At 44.6% G+C, this 18861-nt stretch overlaps 2 protein-coding genes across 3 annotated transcripts in view; one reads left to right on the forward strand and one right to left on the reverse strand.

The window, feature by feature from the left end:
* On the forward strand, nucleotides 1-4482 carry arsa (arylsulfatase A). The gene is made up of 8 exons (XM_069686018.1): nucleotides 1-309; nucleotides 880-1120; nucleotides 1223-1441; nucleotides 1576-1745; nucleotides 1880-2004; nucleotides 2201-2328; nucleotides 2424-2526; nucleotides 2630-4482. Exons 1-8 carry the CDS (start codon nucleotides 89-91, stop codon nucleotides 2923-2925), a joined length of 1503 nt encoding a protein of 500 aa, XP_069542119.1. The 5' UTR covers nucleotides 1-88; the 3' UTR covers nucleotides 2926-4482.
* mapk8ip2 (mitogen-activated protein kinase 8 interacting protein 2) overlaps nucleotides 4127-18861 on the reverse strand; it is a 26507-nt gene continuing 11772 nt past the window's right edge. The window contains exons 2-14 of one of the 2 annotated variants that reach the window (XM_069686017.1): nucleotides 18714-18819; nucleotides 12997-13236; nucleotides 12800-12878; nucleotides 12570-12671; nucleotides 9809-12050; nucleotides 9410-9618; nucleotides 8412-8487; nucleotides 7574-7746; nucleotides 7363-7472; nucleotides 7129-7251; nucleotides 6953-7023; nucleotides 6759-6857; nucleotides 4127-6242 (exon numbers count right to left, since the gene is read on the reverse strand). In XM_069686017.1, the coding sequence (XP_069542118.1) occupies nucleotides 6170-6242; nucleotides 6759-6857; nucleotides 6953-7023; nucleotides 7129-7251; nucleotides 7363-7472; nucleotides 7574-7746; nucleotides 8412-8487; nucleotides 9410-9618; nucleotides 9809-12050; nucleotides 12570-12671; nucleotides 12800-12878; nucleotides 12997-13236; nucleotides 18714-18819 (3703 nt within the window). In that variant the 3' untranslated portion in view covers nucleotides 4127-6169. Of the gene's footprint in view, nucleotides 6243-6758; nucleotides 6858-6952; nucleotides 7024-7128; nucleotides 7252-7362; nucleotides 7473-7573; nucleotides 7747-8411; nucleotides 8488-9409; nucleotides 9619-9808; nucleotides 12051-12467; nucleotides 12672-12799; nucleotides 12879-12996; nucleotides 13237-18713; nucleotides 18820-18861 lie in introns of both variants that reach the window. The other variant, XM_069686016.1, reaches the window with a different exon arrangement.

The following is an 18861-nucleotide window of genomic DNA, read 5'->3' on the forward strand; positions in this document are numbered from 1 at the left end:
CAGAAGCAGACCCATGAAAATAGACCTGACGGTTCCTCATTTTTACCATGACCTTCACTGAAACACAAAAGGAGGACTTCGCAGAATAATGGACTACTTCCGTCTTCTCTCTTTGAACGTTTTTCTGTTTTGCTCCTGCTCCGCTTCACCGCCGAACTTCGTGCTCCTTTTCGCAGATGATTTGGGTTTTGGGGACTTGGGGTGCTATGGACACCCTAGTTCACTTACTCCAAACCTGGACCGTCTGGCAGCGGGAGGACTGCGGTTTACAGATTTCTACTGCACGAGCCCGGTCTGCAGCCCGTCCAGGTACAGTATGTTAAGTGCAGTTATTCAGCTTAATGTCCGTGTCTGAGAGGAAGAACCAGGATGTATTACAGCATTACACTGGCTGAAATCGTTAATCATTCATGTAAGAAGAGCAGACTAAGGAATAAGACTAAGAGCCTGTATATAACTTTTGACCTGCAGGAATGAGATCTCGTTTTTTTAGCAGCATGACTTAAAAGTGGTTCTTAGTGATTATGACACAAATAAACTTGAATTGACTAAAACAGTGATGCTCCTTAATCAAGCTCTGCCTTGCATTGATCATCACATTTTAAACACAGTGCACGAGGTGGAATTAAGGGTCTTACATTGACCAACACAATATGATACAGCTGGTTGTCTGTAAAAGCTAGAAATGTATAGAAAATAGACATATAGATCGACTCCTTCATTCTGCCCTGTCCTGCATCTGTCATCCACATATTGAATTCATTTTAACCTTGTGTGTCACGGTTGGTCCACAATAAACATGATCTAAAGATTTGTAAATAAGTATTCTACTGAAGCCTTTGATCGAATTAAACCCCTCTTTGCTTCATGGCTTTCCAGGGCATCCTTGTTGACAGGGCGCTATCAGACCCGCTCAGGTGTCTACCCAGGAGTGTTGTACCCCAGCTCAAGAGGCGGCCTTCCTCTCAATGAGACCACCATTGCTGAAGTGTTGAAACCTCTGGGGTATGCTACCGCTGCCATGGGAAAGTGGCACTTAGGAGTGGGTGCCAACGGGACGTTTCTTCCTACCAGGCAGGGGTTTGACCAGTACCTGGGTATCCCCTACTCCCACGACATGGTCAGTGCGATTAAATATTCCTCCTGAGCTTCAAATGATTCACAGTAAGCAGCAGTTTCTAATTTGATATTCGTCTCTTTTTCCCTATTTTTTCTTTCACAGGGCCCCTGTCAGAACCTGACTTGTTTCCCTCCTGATGTCAAGTGTTATGGATTGTGTGACGTTGGCACCGTAACTGTCCCACTAATGCACAATGAGGTCATAAAGCAGCAACCAGTCAACTTCCTCGACCTGGAAAGGGCTTATAGTAACTTTGCAACTGGTTTTATATTGACATCAGTCAAGAAAAAACAACCATTCTTCCTCTACTATCCTTCCCATGTAAGTGACAAAGCAGTCTGTTGTGGATTACAAGCAAGATCACATTTAGAATCAGTGTAGTATGTAACTCTTCTGGTTACTCTAGGTCGATTTGGTACATATAACTGTAATTAGTCTTCTACCTCTTCCTGCAGCACACACACTACCCCCAGTACGCAGGTCCAGGGGCAGCTGGGAGGTCTTTAAGGGGCAAATTTGGAGATGCTCTATTGGAGTTTGACAACACAATAGGAAACCTACTAACAACCCTGGAGAAGACAGGAGTGATAAACAACACACTCATCTTGTTCACTGCGGACAATGGGTTGGTTTTTGCACCTGCTTTTGTAAATGCAGATGATCCTGTACATAGTCAAAGTCACTCTCATTCTATCTCATATCTTATTTTACTCTGTTATCTTTTATCAAGTGGTGTTTTTTTCCTGTCTCTGTGTTTAGGCCTGAACTGATGCGTATGTCTCGTGGAGGTAACGCCGGCCCTCTGAAATGTGGGAAAGGCACCACATATGAGGGGGGCATGAGAGAGCCTGCCATCGCTTTCTGGCCAGGGACCATCAGGCCAGGTAAGACCTCTTAATCATCTGCACATAAAATGTAGATTTTAAAACTAAACTGAACTACGATCACTTTTCCCTTTCAAAGACCAGAAAGTTCCTCCGCTTATGTCATACATTTCAGGCATTAACTGTTGAAATACATCCCACTATGAAATAATTGAATGAGCCGCTTGCTCTTTTTTCTCTGTATGCATCTCTTTAGGTGTGACTCATGAGATAGCGAGCACATTAGATATCCTCCCCACAATTGCAAGTCTAGCAGGAGGCAAACTCCCCCAGGTGGTGCTGGATGGGGTGGATATGACAGACATCCTTGTCCACCAAGGAAAGGTAGTGACATCATACATCATCCTTTGTAATTGTTGTATAATAATATAAAAACCAAGCCAATTTACTTATTTTAATCTTTAATACCTTTTTTGCAGAGTAAAAGGGAGACGATGATGTTCTACCCAACAGATCCTAATGAGAAGTACGGCCTGTTTGCTCTCAGGTTAGGGAAGTACAAGGCCCACTTCTTTACTCGAGGTACAGTAAACTTCATGAACACAAATTGTTAGAATTCACTGTGATCACACGGTCAGATCTGAGGTATTTCTACCTATTCTGCCTCTCCATTATTGTGCGTCAGGTGCTTCACACAGCAGTACCACCCCAGACCCAGCATGCCAAGTGTTTGCAGTCCTGAAGGCCCACGACCCCCCTCTTATATTTGACCTGGAGTCTGACCCCTCGGAGAGCTACCCTCTCCCCCTGGAGGACAGACCCGACCTCAAAGAGCTGCTGGAGAGGATCAAGAAGGTAAAGGTGCAGTTTGAGGCCTCCATGGTGTTTGGAGAGAGCCAGATATCAAAAGGAGAGGATCCGAACCTGGCGCCCTGCTGCAATCCTCAGTGCAGCCCGAAGCCGACGTGCTGCCAGTGCTGACGGGAAAATAAGCACAGCTACTAATAATGACAATAGCTGTGTCCCAGTCCAGGGGCTGCAGCCTTCGAATGAGGTGGGCTACGTAGGATGCGCCATTCATAGAGTAGATAGCTAAAGCTGAACTGAAATGAGATGGTCTGGTCTACAGAGGATTTCCTGTTTGCGTCACCCGCCGTTACTCTTGGGACGCTCAACCGATTATTTTAAAGATAATTTGTTTCAAGGGCCCTTTCTTTTTCTTTTTTTACATGTGTAACGCTCGCTATTCGATTGAGTTGAAACCAAAAACTTTCACATTTTAAAGTGTTTTCCTCAGCCGTGTAAGAGTCCGCCAGCTCGTTTGAATTGGCCTGAATGCTACTTTGGGCCTCGAAGGACCCGATGGATCCTTTGTGGCCCGGGAAAAGGAGGACGCATTTGTCGGCCTCATCTGAAGGAGCCTTTGAATTGGAACCACTGTGACGCGATCTGCCTTCAAATACGCCGAAGGATGCAGCCCCCGGATCGGGACACAGCAAATGAGTGAAGGGGTGGAGGTATTGCACTAATTTTGCATTATTTATCTTTGAAACCACAATTTGATGCTAAATTATCTGATGATGCATCACTACTTTCCTGTGGCCAGGTATGCTTTCATTACTGTTTATAATGATGAAGTGAACTAGCGAACAAACTGTTTCCTCAATGAGGGGACTATTTTCCTACTGTTACTGCTGACTACATTTGAACTAATATAATCAAGTACTGTAAGTTTCCTAACTTATATGATTTTTTTTAAAGCTTTATGCATGTTTTAAAATCAACATTTTATCTACATGTGCGTTTTTTAACTAGAAAATGCTTTTGCAACATCTTTCAATCACACAAACAATCAATACATAATCCAAACAATGACGACAACAGTAAAGCTTTCGGACATCAAGCATATATTTTATTCATAAGACCAAACCCATGACAAGGCAGAGTGATTTTTTTGTCATTTTTTCAGTTTTTCCCTGGAATTTTACAAGTCCCTTGTTTTTAAAGATACAAGATAGGATATGTTTGTTCTGTCACATACTGTTTTGCTCTAGGTATACAGTGAAGAATCTTGTTAATGTAATAAAGTCAAAAGTTTGCTTTAACTGTTTATGTAGGTCTCAGCGGCTATATGGGACTAGCTCATCCTCAGAGGTTGTTTTTGTGTAGCTGTGTGGAAAGAAGGGTTTATAACTCGGCTGTAACGAGATAGAAAAACAAACTCAGAAGCAAAGAGATACAGATCAGAGATAGGTGACGCTGTTGGAGCTCAAAGGCAATTTCTATAATCGGCAAGTCGTAATAATAGTTTTCGAGTGGCAGCTGACTCACTATTCAGCTCTAACAGCAGATTGGTCGGTAGTCCGGTGGGTGTGTCACACACTGATGATGTCACAGCTCACAAATGTGCCCTAAATGTGCAGCTGAAGCCTGTGTGTGGAGAGTTATGGAGCTGGCAGGAACCCAAATGAGTGACGGATACTGAGATAACATCTTGTGTAGAAACATAAGACACTGAAATAAAATAAGATCACAGTTCTTTATGTGTTTTTCTTTTCTTTCAGGGGTTGTTGTCTTGCTTGTGATCTTTTTTTAAAATTTCTTTTTAATGTACATATTAATTTCATAACATACTCAACATAAAGGACACAGCACTATCTTAGATTTGCTATTGTATATACATGATCTAACTGACAGCGATACATATGTAAATAACGCCCTACCTCCCGCCGGCCATAGCATCATTCAGGTGACGTGAAATCCTGCAGACGTGAGGTGTTTGTTCTGTGGACTGCGGCTGAAAGCAGCAGACAAAACAATCCCAATGGCTTTTGTGACTGCATCCTTTTTTTAAATATACCCCCTCCTGTATAAGGTGCTAGAATGTAAGCTATGGTATGCTACAATAACCCCAAAGCAGGTTATTGTGTAGAGTGGGAATGATGTAAAAGTAAGAATATGAAGCCATTCCTTTTATCCATCACACTTAAAAAAAAAAAAATCAAAGTCTAACCATTTACATAACTATAAAACCTCCCGTTGAATGCTTTATTAAAGGTTTGATTACATTGTGATACCAGGACTGAGTAAAAGCAGGACTCTCCTAACGTCCCATGTCAGTGAAAACATCGCCGACATCGCCGTTCCTTTTCCCCTCAATGAAACTAGCCAAAGAAAAAGAGACTATGATGTCACCGAAAACCAGAGTTAAACAGTCAGAGGTGTGAGAATATGGCTTTTCAGCAGGCCGTTACTTTCTTTGACCTGAACGTCACACCAGTCATATCAAAGCATACAGTGATCTATGATCTGCGGATTTAACAGTTGAATGAATTCCTATGAGCGCTCCCCGCAGTGAAGGTCAGCAAGCAGTGCCATTTTTGAGGACTGGACAAAAGTTAAACAGTTCTGTCATATCATCCCGATGTGCTGACGGTTACTGCACCTAATCCAAGCTGAATAAAATATCTGCAGGGCTGATGACATTCAAAGGTCATGCCAAGTCATTACATCCCTAAAATCTCTTACACCTGCAGGTACTCCAACAAAACAAGACCCCTTTCACCACTCAGCTGTGTGTTTGTTAATTAGTTTGGATGAGGCGCCTGTATGTCTACTTTCTATACACGTATTTACAACACACACTACGTCTGTACGCAACACAGGGGTAAGCTCGGACCAAGGACAGTTCACTGTACTCTCTCTACTTTGCTCCAATGTCACTATCAGTAGAAATCAAATGAGCAGTTTGTCAATATTGAACAAATACATATTTACAGTAAATTCCACACCATTCCCTTACTGATTGTTGAGCTGCTTGCCATTCACTAGGATATGTGTATTTCTTGGTGTCTCTGTGTGCAGTTATCCTACTAGCCATGCATTGAAAAGTGAAACCGCAGTAGTAGGTATATTGTTTTTCATTTCAAAAGAGGAACCTTTAAATAAACAGGTGCTCAGCGTCTTAGTTTTCATATCATAGAAAAAGATCAAAGAAACAGGCAATCGATCCATCAAGATGATGGAAATAAACAAAGAGAGAGAGAGAGAGAGAGAGATGGATGAAATCAGTCAAATGCCAAGCGTACTGTAGAAATGAAGATCCCAGTTTAGAGGAGTATTTTACAATGGAGAGAAGACTCCCACTGACAGCGCCCTCTGGTGGCAAACTCAATGATCATACACAAGCTCAGGAGAAAGAAGGAGGTCGTCACTGCAACACTTCTTACTCCAGGTAGATGTCCTCGGTGGGGCAGGCGTACTCCAGATGTTCCTGGTAGTACTCCTGGAAGGCTCGTCTGCAGACACAGATGAGAGCATGACTAATGTACAACCTGCCAGCTATTATGAAACATCCCTTCATAGTAATCCTTCCTGTAGTAACAGATTTAACAGTCACGCTCTGACTGTTTACCAAGAAATGGCTGCTTGCTGCACACACAAAGACTGCTTCATTAGAATAATCCCAGTGCAAAAACACAAACACAATCCTGCTGAATGAATGAGGTTGTTGTTTTTCATCAAGTTCTGCCCTTGTCTTTGTGTCTCTCTCCCAAACAGAGCAGGAAGGCTGATGGATGAAACAGCCCTGCCCATCCCGATACTCTGCTGTCGGCCCTCGCTGCCTCCAGAGACAGTGAGCAATCTGTATCTTTAATTATTCAAACCCATTATGGCTGACTCAGACGTGACTAAGACTGCGATCATTGTTTAACCGTACATACATGCACTCACAAAAAACGTACAAAACAGCGAAGTCCCTCGGTTTATGTTTGCAACAGACAAATTGAGATAGTAATGCGATTAGGACTCACCCAACACACTCTGCTACAGGTCGCATGGACTCCTGGGATACAAACACATGGCAAGCAAATCTGTTCAGCATCGGGTGCTTAGTGATGAAGCCAAAATAGCTGCAAACAGAAGAAAACAACATAACAAAATGAGGGTTGGATCGTACACCGTACACTGACAACGTGAGGGCCGAAAAACCAGCGTGCTTGTTTACCAGTTGTTCCTCGGATGGCACCCGCAGAACGAGATGTTCTTCATCTGGAAGAAGTGACTACATCTGTCGTACTGACAAGAAAGAAGTAAAAGTTACTTCAAAGCATCAATGCAATTCTTTTGTATGTTCGAGGGATAACTGACATGAGTAACATCTATTTATTTATTAGTTCATACCTCATCAAGGGTGTCATATTCATCCTCCAGGCTCATGATCAGTTTCACTCCTTGCAAGCTGATCTCTAATTCACACAGAGAAGGAGGTCGCACGTGTACCGTCCGTTTCCTCGATATCGCAATCTAACGGAGAGAATATATTTCCAGGTTAAAACTAACATGCTTTAAGAGCCAATAAGCATACATGTTTGTGTCTGTATTGCTGGATTGTGTGTTTTGTTGTTTCCAGCTTACCTTCTGCATGGCTGCACAGAGAATGCCGTTGCCTTGGTGATAAGGTACCTCGACAGAGCCCAAAAACTGAACGCTGAAAGTCTCAATCCAGGCTGGGTTTCTTTTCATTCCTGCACGATATAATGTGGAAGCAAACATACAAAAACATGTGATTGTTCTGACGTTCACAATGAGACAGAAGACACCAGAGTTGATGTTTTTCTCTACTCACCCAACAACTCCTTAGACTGGCCTATGACCTCATTGGCGTAGAAGGCAGGGAAGATGCCCCTCTCCCCCGTCCGCATGTTATAGCCTCGGTACCAGTAGTCATCTTCTTCTTCCTCCACAAATAAAGGATCGTCCACGTCAAGCTCCAGCTCATCTGCATGTCTGGGAATGAACCTGAAGAGAGCAGCAGGGATGGGGAGGACAAAACAGTGAAACTGTGAAACGTTGTGCCCTTACATGGCATCCCTGCAGCTGGTCTCCCAATAGACTACAGTTCATTTAATCAGTTAGCATCTGTTTGGGTTTCAGGTGACTCCCATTGGGAGCAGAGAGAGAGAGAAGAGTATTGAAATGGTGGGAGGTGTACAGGGAAACAAAAGGCTCTAAATGTGGGACATAATTACTGAAAAAGGACTGTGGTAGAGCAAATACATAATTATACATGCACAACCTGTACGTGTAAACAAGGGAGGTGCATGTAGCTCTCTCTCCTGCTTTTGCAAACACTTGAGCGCAGACACAGGTGGTGGCTGATGTTATTATTATGGCTACCCGGCAGCTCTCGAGATCAGCTGTTGCCTAGACATCTGCCCCCTCTCTAACATAATTAGTGATAGTGTTGGCTACATGACACCTACATCACACTGAAAACCACCAAACAAAGAAATATTGTCGAAAGAAATAAGGACTTATCACCAAGACACAAATCATGTTAAAAAATGATTCAAATGGAATTTGCAATACAAAAACAAATATAAATTTTTTATAGATTCTGCTGGAATACAATGCTACCACTAATGTCCCATTGTCAGAATGTAGTATACTGTAGGTTGTATTACCTGTATACTGCCCTGTGTGTCTGGTCCCTCTCCTCTCCGTTGATGGTACAGGAGAAAAGTCCAAATGATTCTGTGCCTGCATCACAAAAAGACACTGCTGAGATGGTTTTAACATCCTATAAGAAATTAAAGTGAAAGCATAAAAGGGCCCTAAATAAAACAACATTTTTCATGTAAACTTCATGAAAGAAAGTCCAAATAGAGGCTAATTGAATTTACCAAAAAAAAGGAAAGCCTTTGTAATGAGCCTTTCATTATGTAAATCACCCTTCATTAGGGATATGAATGTTGAAGCGAGAGCATTGATTGATGATGAGTGTACTGGGAAGCAGAGACCTCCCATAGGCCCTGTGTGGGCTCCCTGCCAAATTTAGATCACATGTTAATGTATCATGCTGACAGTGATTAGTTATACTGTAATGCAGCACATTTATTCTTAGGGCCCTAAAAGGACAGTTTTGCAATAATGCTGCTGGGCCATGACCTGTTCTAATTTACTGTTGCTTAAGTAAAAGGAAACTCAATTTTAGACATTTTTGCTTTGATTAAAATAAAAATATTAACGCCACTCTCATACATGTATGTTAAATATGAAGAAGCCTAAAGCAGTTAGCGTAGCATAAAGACTGGAGATAGCTAGCTCTCCCAAAGTGTCAAAATAACCTTCCCTCTGAAATTCACTTATAATAGTTTGCTTGTTTATTACATATGAACCTAATTTCAATTAAACAAGCAAGATATAATGTTGTTTTAGGTATGCTTTAGATGGATGATGGCTCCTTCCCTGGTTTCCAGAATTTATGCTAAGCTAAGCTAAATTAACTATCTCCTGGCTATAGTTTTACAGATATAGGAGTTTTTTTATAGGAGATTTTCTCATCCAACCCTTTTAAAAAAAGTAAAACGTTAAAATATTTTCCAAAATGTCAAAGTAATCCTTTAATCTTTACATATCTGACAGTTTTCCCAAAGGGTGCAGTGTCTGAAGAGCAACTTACTGGAGGAGCGGGAGGTGCTGTTGACGAACACGTTGAGAAACTTCTTGGAGAATGGGAGGTCAGCCTCAGGAGAGGAATCTTCGGAAGAACTGAGAAGTTCCGGCCTCACCTCGTCATCGTCCCGACCATAACTGACCTCTCCTGTCCCCAAAGGCTCCTCGTCACAGAGAGTGGAGAGCTCGCTGTCATCACTCAGAACAGAGGTGCACCTAAGAGGACAAGATATTTATAGGATTCAAATCTCAATTTGGAGCTAGACAGCCATGAGCGGTGTTTAGAAACAAGAAACACTACTCTCTCTCTCTCTATGTATATATTTTTTTTAAAGAGCTCATTTTAAAATCAGATGCATACTTAATTTTAGTTTTAGCATTAACTTGTATTATTGTTAGTATTTACCTTCTGAGGCTGACTAGTTCAAGCGTTGTATTCTCATCCACCACTAGTGTGTACTTCATGGAGTCATAGGCCAGTCCATCATCTTCATTCGGCTGCCTCAGAGTCAGATCTTTCTCACACAGTGGGAGGTCATTGTCCGATAAGGGACGCTCTTGCACACTTGAATCAATGGGTGGTGAACTGTCAAGCTCTAACTCACTACCCCTGTAGGACTGGTTCCTCAAGCCATCCAGGAATGGGTATGAGTCCCCGTCGTCCTCCTCTTCATCGTTGTCTGTGGAGTAGGTGAGGCTGAAGCAGCGGTTTGTCTGGGCGGTGGGTATGTCCAGTGTCAGGCTGTGTTTAACCTCGGTGATACGTTCAAGAGAGGCTGAGGAACGGCTCGTTGGCCTGGGCTCAGTCTCTCGTCCTTCGTCTTTGTCACTGACCACACTCTCACTGAGGCTTGGTGAGTCCAGATCCTTCCTCCCCTCTAGCATCATCAAGTCATTGTTGGGCTCTTCATCTTCCTCTTGTCTCCCGGCATTCTTAGATGGCTTGTCTGTGTAGTTCTTGTCTGAGTCATTAGTGGCATACGAGGAGTTGAAATCTGTAGTTCCCCTACTGTTGTTTGCACAGCGCTCCACAGTCAGAGGGGTTATGGTGTCACTGGTAGGATTGCTCATATAAAGACGAGGACTTTTCACTCCTTCTTCTTTTAAAGACGTCTTCCTCTCTCCTGGTCCCATGCCATCCTTCCTGTACCCTTCACTGTCCTTTTCTTCTCCCTCTGATCCTTCAATTCCAGCTTTCATCTCTTGGTCATCATCATTGAAACCATCGCCTTCTCCTATGTCTGAAGATGGTGAGATGGTGTCTGACACAGAGACCTTCCTCTTGAAGCAATCCTCAGGACAACTGATTGGGTAAGAGCCCTCTGAAATCATCCTGTTGACCAGGTTGCTGAGCAGCCAGGGTGAGTCTGAGTTCTCGCTCAGGTCATCTTCACTTTCTGATTCTGATTCTCCCTCACTGGTTCCATCATATTCATCCGCACTGGGCATTAGCCTGGGTCCCACCGGCAGGTAGAAGGAGCGTTTGAAGCTCTCTAGACTGTGGTCTGGTTCTATCTGCAGCACCATCTGTCTGGACAGGCTGTCTTCGCATCGCTGAGCTGGAGGAAGAGTCTCGTCTGGGTCAGCGTGGTGCTCAAAGGACAGTTCATCGTCCACATGCTGCAGCACCAACAAAGCCTGACCATCATCGTAGGACTCAGGAGGCAAGATGGGTGAGTCGATAGGCGATGGCGTAGCAATGGTGGGTGAAGGTAGAGGGGAAGGAGAGGGTAGAGGAGACCCTTCTTTGATTGGGTCAGGCTGGCCCAGGAGTAGGGATGCTTTCAGTCCAACAATGCCACTGTCCTGCTCTAACTCAGTGTCCGGGTCCAGTTCCTGGTCTGATGTAGGTGAGCTGGCCTCCTCAATGGAGTTGGTGAGGTGAGACGAACGCCCACTGCTACTGTCATCGCTGGTCAGGTCCAGCTCTGTCTCTGAGATGGAGGAGATCATGTTTGAGACCACCGGACCTCCACAGGCAAATGCCGCCTCTATCTCCCCTTCAATGTCAGAGTCAGAGCCTGGAGAGCTGAGGTCCTTGTCCTGGTCAGAAGTCATGTAACCCTGTTGGTTCATGTCTGCTATCCCTGGGTCTGAGGATGGAGAGGTGGAGTCGTTAGCTGCGGCCTCCATGGCGGAAACTGCTGAAGCATGTGACATGTTGGACTGGTCGAGGGCATCTGAGCGGCTGGAGGACAAGTAGCTGGAGAAGGAGGCCGGCTCAGAGGGTTCAATGGAGGGGAATTCAATGTATGACGACTGATTCTCTTTGCACACCATATCATAGGTCTCCTTACACATGAACTCCACGTCAAAGTCCTTCTCCAGCTCTTCATCAGACAAGGGTGTATCAGCACCGTCATTGACTCCCATGGGTGCAGTGGATGACAAGCAGTGACTGGTTCCATCTGGGTCTAGGTCGTTCTCGGGCTCCATACCTGACTCACTGGTAATTGTGTAGGTGTCAGTGGCACGCTGGTTTGAGTGTTTGTGGTTGTGGTGGCTGTTGAGGTCATGGTCCACCTCTGTGTCCGAACACTGGGAGTGTTCATCGACAGAGGGTACCCTTGCTGTCTGGATTGAAGGGTCTGCCTTTGGCTCAGGAACATTGCCAGAGCAAGAGTGGGACTTGTGTTGACCAAATGAGCCTGTGAAGATACAAAGGTGCGGGGAAACAAGACAGGCCATGAGAGAAAGAAAAACAGGACATAGAGGATCGTGAAGTAAATGATGCAGAGAATGGAAACAAAGAAAGGAGACGTTCGGATGTGCAGTGGACACTAGAGCAATTCAGACAGTTAAAGAAAGAATGATGAATAAAGGGAGATTTAAGCTGCATCTATTTCTTAAAAAAGAAACGTGGGATGAGCAAGTTCAGCAATCGCTTCTTCATTAGAAATGCACTAATTTGATTCCTGACAGTGGACCAGCACAAATTGGCCTGACTTTGCTGAACATGTTCAAATCAAATTCACATCACGTCACTTCATCTCACATCACCGCACTGGACGACATTGATGTTAATGGAATGAGCTTTAAACTTGCTGGGCTGGCCTTTTTGTTACCGTATTCGGGCCTCTCCCGCCTGTTGCCCTCCATGTCGCATAACAGGGGCCTGTGAGGGGACTGGGGGTTCCCGCCCTCCCCGGTCTGTTTTTGGGGAGTACCTTTGCTCTGAGACCCCGGTGCCTGGGTAACTGGAGAGGCGGGGCAGTGGCCTGTCACATGGCTACCGTCCTCTAGACATGAGTGGGTTGGAGACAGACGACCTGGAGGTAAAGGTAATAATTAATTTCTAACTCTGTGTGATGCCTTTAAATGATTGGCATTATAACAGCTAAGCGAATTAAACAATGAAAGACATCTACTCTGCGCCATCTCTTGATAATGTACTTACCTTGCGAGGCTGGGTTGTGTAAAGAGTCCTGCCAGCTTCCTTTCTTTGGGGACAAACTGCTGTTGTTGTTCAGTGAATCCTTTTGAGAAAAGTCAGAGGGGGACGTTCAACAAAGAGGTACAGTACTGTAACAAAGGCTAAGAACGAAACATAATCTGTGTGTCGAGTGTGTCGGATCAGAGCTTCAGGCTGCCTACCTGCGACACAGCAGTGGTGAGGTTCAGTGTGGTGGGTCTGCTCTTTAGAGTACCAAGAGTCGGGGAGAGAGGTGGGGAGGCAGAGGGGGATGGGGGTGCATCAGGGTCGACCTCTTCATCTTCGTCCTCTTCGTCCTCATCATCATCGTCTTCGTCGTCAATCATCTCAAACTCTTGGAAATCATCCTGGAAGGAGCAGACTGGGTGGTGCATGTCGTTCTTCTCCAGAATCAGGGAGTCCTGAGGCCAGAAGAGAGAGAGACTTGTATTGGGGAACAATCAGAGGAATAAAGAAAGGATGCTCTATTTTTTTTTTTTTACACGTTATATTTCACAGATAATAGCCACACATGTTCAAGCATCTTCTGATCATACAGAAGAGTGGAAATTATGATCTTGTAAGCCAACACAATCTGCCACCTTCTACTGACTGTACACTACTTCCATTTTCATTTAAATGCTCTGCCAAGAACTGGCCTGTCTGGGAGATGAATAGAACCAGGAGAGCACAGATGGACAGCATGCAGCACAATGTTCTTTGATTACACAGAGGGCATTTGTAAAACACGGACACACACACATCAAAGCACTGTAGTGGGCAAGTATGCAACAGAGTGCGCATAAACAGTCACAGTACATTTTGCTGACATGTTCTTTCTGCCGCCGGTTTTTGAGACAGAGATTGTAAGAGCAGCCTTCAGCATCAGAAGCGTTACCACCTTCACATGAAAAGATAAAGGTGAAAGGATATAGAGATAGTGTGTGTGTGTGTGTGTGTGTGTGTGTGTGTGTGTGTGTGTGTGTGTGTGTGTGTGTGTGTGTAAGAGAAAACCAGGAGGGGGAATGAGAGTGGATCAATCAGACATCTCTCATGTTTCAGCAGCTTTACTGGAAAGTGGTGCACTAAATATTGAGGCCTTATTGACCACGCCTCCACAGGCCTGTGTGTGTTCTGTTTGCGAGACACAAGATATATTAATGCAGCTAGGTCCATGAAGTAGCTCCTGAAAGGACGAAAAGGCAATCGCAATGGTGTACTAGGGCAGACAAATATGACATCATCACTTCCTGATGGGCCTTAAAGCTTTGAGTGAAAAGCTTTTCTCATGCTAATATGATGCGAGGCTACTAAAACAAACATTTGTGTTTTTTTTCTTATTATCTCTTCCTCCTTTGAATTTGACACAAGAGTGGATTCATCTGGTTTGCAGTTTGAACAGCACAGCAGTTTCCCTGCCTCTCAGTGCAGGCATTTTAATAGAGGCTCACTCTCTCGCCCATCCACCGCACACGATTCTGCTGACGGCTGGTGCATCCACTTTATGCCACAGAGATCACAAGCAATCTCTAACCCAGAGAATACACATGAATATGTAGATTTTTTCTCATTAAAATGTTTGATTTTTCTGTGATTTAGATGTTAAGATGTGAGGAAACGCGTCTGAGTCGTGTGTTTGTGTGTGAATCCACCTTATATGCACCCTCAGTTAATAATCTACTGTCAAGCTTGAGAATGCCGTCTCCTCACACTGACCCATTATAATCCATCACTGATGATATGTGACCCATAAGTTCACAAGATCCATCAGCCGTGTTGTGAAAATGCCACATCTGCCGGGGAGAATAATGTGCAGTGTCAGGAGACGTGCTTTACTGAGGCCACCTGACAGACAGGCAGTTATGCAGGCTTAAAGAAAAACAGGGAACTATAAATAAAAGTTGTGTGTTGGTGAGAATCGATCCCCATGGTCTCTGGTTCCCAAGGACATCCCAACCAGCCCTGTGACTGTCGCTCCTCTGTCACCCAGCAGACTTATGTAAGCAATCCCTTCCTGCTTGCAGGTGAGGCGTTCTGAATGACTTTTTACACACAGCAAACAAGCTGCAATAATCCACACATTATTGTTATTTTTAAAGTGATATGCTTACAGCTAACAATTGTACAGAAACTTCTGCAAAACCATTTCAAGATGCAGCGATTTCAATGTAACATAAAAGAACAAAAGAAGAAGGCAGACCGGCTCTCTGATCTCTAATTAGCAGACCGCAGGCTCATTCAGCACGGCTAAACCTTCACCTCCTGACTCTGCTGCTGCTGCTGCACACATATAGTGAGATGGCAGCAGAGAGGACACCTTGGGGGCCAAGTTGCTTACTGAGCTGACCAGATGAGAGAAACTGAGGGCATTAATTAGAGCAAACAGTGACTGCATGGCTTTGCAAATTAAGTGGACCCCAGGGCCCCCTCGTTATAGTCAGAAAAGAGAAGCGCAGTCTGATAATTAAGTGATCTGTTAAGAGCTAACACTCAGTGAGCAGGTCAACAGAAAAAGGGGCTGTCTAGTCGTGGTGGTGCCAAAGAAGAAAAACGATACCAACATCCAGCCGTTGATTGACATTGACTGCCATTCTGCCCAACTGCTATGGATGTGCAGGAGGTATCTGTCCCTCTATGCTGCGGCTATGCTGCTGTCACTCAGCATTCTGTTATTTAACTGGGTGTTGTACTTTCAATAGGTCCTCTTCACAGCCTTAATTCTTTTTTTGTTTGTTTGTTTGCCTTTTGTATATAGGATAGCTGAGGAAAGACAGGGAACATGGGGAGGAGAGAGTGGGAGATGACCGGCAGACCGGGAGTCAAACCTGCAATCAGTGCAAGAGGACTGTACTCCCTGTACATGGGGCGCCTGCTCTACCAGCGGAGCTAAACCAGCTCCCCCACATCCTTAATTCTTGGCTATATGTTCACTGATGTATGGTTGGGCTTTATATACACCTGTAAAGCCACATTAGATCACTCAGGCAATACTGTTTAAGTAACAGAAACTTGGAGCTACAGTGAGGGACTTTCGGTTTGAGGGGATTTTGGCGACCCCTGTGGACATAGCTGTAATCTAATCTATCAAGAGGAACAGCAAGCAGGGAATAATTGAAACAAGGAGAGGCATAACTCATAACATAAGAGTGGGACATGACATTTTCTCTTCGCTGATCCTGACGTGTACATGCGTAAATGTTTTTTCTTAACTCTTTTTCTCTAAACGTATCACCCACTGTGAATCAGTGCTTCTCCTGACACCGACCAGGTCTTGTTTGCTTTTGTAGGTCATAAACAGGCGTCAGTATTTATTTCAGTCTGCTTCATGAGCAGTTAAAACTCTAAAACGATTTACCATTTTCATCATATATACATCCCTTCCCTCTGATAAGTTTGCACAATTACAGTACTAAATGTGTGTGCATATGTGCCCCCATAAAGCCCATGTACCAAATATAGCCTGTAATCTGGATACATTTTGAGCTGAAAATCATGACAGATGTTGCCTAGCCCACCATTAATGGAGACCACCCAGTGAGTGATGGCCTCCATCTATCAGCGCATCTCCTAATTTCCGCATTTTAAACTCAGGAGCGCTCACAGCTGAGACACCGACACCGTTGCCCTGTCACATACTGAATTATGCATGTGCTCATGGTGTTCAACCAGGGGCTCTGGAGAGAAGGAGATGGATGTTAAAGAGACAGGAAGTGAAAAATCAGGGGCGAGACGGAGCAGAGAGCAGCAGGGTGTGTGTGTGTGTGTGTGTGTGTGTGTGTGTGAGACTGAGGAGAGGAAAAAGAGAGGGGCTTCCTTTTTGGGGGGGCATATCTTTCTATCTTGTTTCGTTGATATTCGTGGTTAAAAAAAAAAAGAAAGGTCAAGGAGCAAAAACAAATCACACGGCTGAAAACACATCCTCAAACCTAACCCCTTGTGACATCTGCAGATAGTATTCAGCCAGCGATTTCCTCAGCGATAGAAAATCAAACATTGGTGATCGACCTTTAATTGCCTCCTCCAGCTTCAGATATCAGAGTGAACCATTTTAAAGCATCGTGTGTGTCTGTTTGTGTTTGTTCGCATGGATGTGTGCGCTCCAATCACAAAGGCTAAGTACTGATCTGAAGGGTCACGCAGCTTAAGACCTGAACCCCGTAACGAATTGGAATTAATCAGAGCCGGGGATTGGGGCCGGAGGATAATCTCACTGTTTAGATTGGCTGTTCCTCTTTAACATCAAAGACACGCTGCCCAATATGACAGATTCGCTCTGACATGATAACCAAAGCCTCCCTCTTCATCAGCAGAACGCCGCGCATGAGGGACTGCTGATGATGATGAGCTGACGGAGCATCAGCCATCCTACTGATGCAGGCAGAATCAAACACCATGTGAAAGACACTGTGCGTGAAATTGTGTGTGTCGCCTTTCCGTCTCCGTTATTTAGATGGGCACGCACACACTCAGAGGGCAGCTGGGCGTGTGTCCTCTCCCTCCTATGTCAGCAAGATTACTTCCTCTGGGTGATGATGAACCCTAACAAGGACCGACACCGTCCCTGCCCCGCGCTGGCTTGTTTGTGAAGTGAGCCAGGGCCAGTCAGGGCCTCTGCTGATGTGTGTCTGATGTATGTGTGTGTGTGTGTGTGTGTGTGCGGAGAGAGAGGGGAGAAAGAGGATGCTGATGTATGGCTACTGTATCACCTCTCTCTCTCTCACTTGCTACGTGAAAAACAGCTCTGTTACAGCAGGGCTTTGCTAGCTATCCATAATGTGTTTTGTTGTTGGATTATAGCGGAGGAGGCAAAATATCAAGCGCAGATTTATGCCCAGAGCTTAACCCGCGGAAGCAACCATCCCCGAGCTAAATCCCCTCTCCCAGTCACCTCAGCAGAGAGAGAGAGAGAGAGAGAAAGTGAAGGAGGGGAAGCTTTAAGCGGGAGGGGAAGGAGGGAATCTGAGCTCCGTCTCCGAGCAACACTCTGCATAGCAGGGGAGGAAGGGAGACACATGGGAAGGAGGGAGGGAGGGAGGGAGAGGAAGGGAGGGAGGTTGTCTCTGCATAGCAGCAAACTGCACTGGGTCACCCACCCTCTGCTGCAGCCGTGGCTCTACGCCACCACCATAAAACATTTACATCCCAGAGGTTGGCGAGAGAGACACGCAGGAAGAGAGAGAGATGATATGAGATAATAACTCCCAGAAATTGTGTAATTAAGGTCTAAGCTCTTCGGACATGTGGGATGATACGGCTGGTGACTCAATTATTTGCATGTACTTCAGAACAGAGTCACTTGAAAGTGGAAGTGCTAATTAGTGTTTCCGTTATGAGCCAAAGAGTTTAGCGAGCGTGTCCTGATATGAAGGGTGTATGGTGCTGATCTGTATGATGATCAGAGCACTCCAAAGCCGTGCATGTTTCTCATTTCGTTTATGGATATCTGAGGCTTATGCTTATTAATGCAATGCCGGTATAAGCTACGTATTTGACAGAGAAGCTTATATAAGAGCCTCATATGCAAATGAGCATTTCTCAACATTAAACAGCCAAACAAACCAGGTCAGTCTCTACCTTTCTGTCTTTCTGTCACCTTCAATACTTTATCTCGTCCTCACAGCTCGTTTGACGTTACATTTTCGCTTTATTCTGCCTGTAATACCTGCAGGTTGATTAATAAACTATGACAGACAGTCCCCCAGAAGCAAACGTGCAAGAGCAACAACAAACAGATGAGCTGTTTACCTACGGACGATCATTTACAAGGAAACAGGAAGTTAAACATAAAATTCATGCAATATTGACAGACTGCAAACAGTGAAATGTCTTACACTGCACACATGTAGTGCAGCTTTACATGCATACAGACATGTTCATATTAGCAACGCGAGGGCCTCACCTTCTCATACGGATCAGAGTCGTAGTTGAGTCCGATCCCGCAGTCATCTGTGATTTCAGAGAGATCTTCATCATCAAACTCCTCCAGGCTAATGTCGTGGGCAGGCCTGTGAAACACATGAGACACCGAATATTTACTACATGTTGGG

This window comes from Semicossyphus pulcher, unplaced genomic scaffold (assembly GCF_022749685.1).
Source record: "Semicossyphus pulcher isolate SPU_LCO1_2020_fin unplaced genomic scaffold, fSemPul1.0.p SCAF_8, whole genome shotgun sequence".
Classification (NCBI taxonomy): Eukaryota; Metazoa; Chordata; class Actinopteri; order Labriformes; family Labridae; genus Semicossyphus; species Semicossyphus pulcher.

Excerpts from the sequence above, each read along its gene's own strand:
- arsa (XM_069686018.1), top strand. The coding sequence starts at position 89 with ATGGACTACTTCCGTCTTCTCTCTTTGAACGTTTTTCTGTTTTGCTCC. Across the intron at positions 1,121-1,222 it reads TCCCCTACTCCCACGACATG|GGCCCCTGTCAGAACCTGAC; the intron begins GTCAGTGCGATT and ends TTTCTTTCACAG. Across the intron at positions 1,442-1,575 it reads TCCTCTACTATCCTTCCCAT|CACACACACTACCCCCAGTA; the intron begins GTAAGTGACAAA and ends CTCTTCCTGCAG.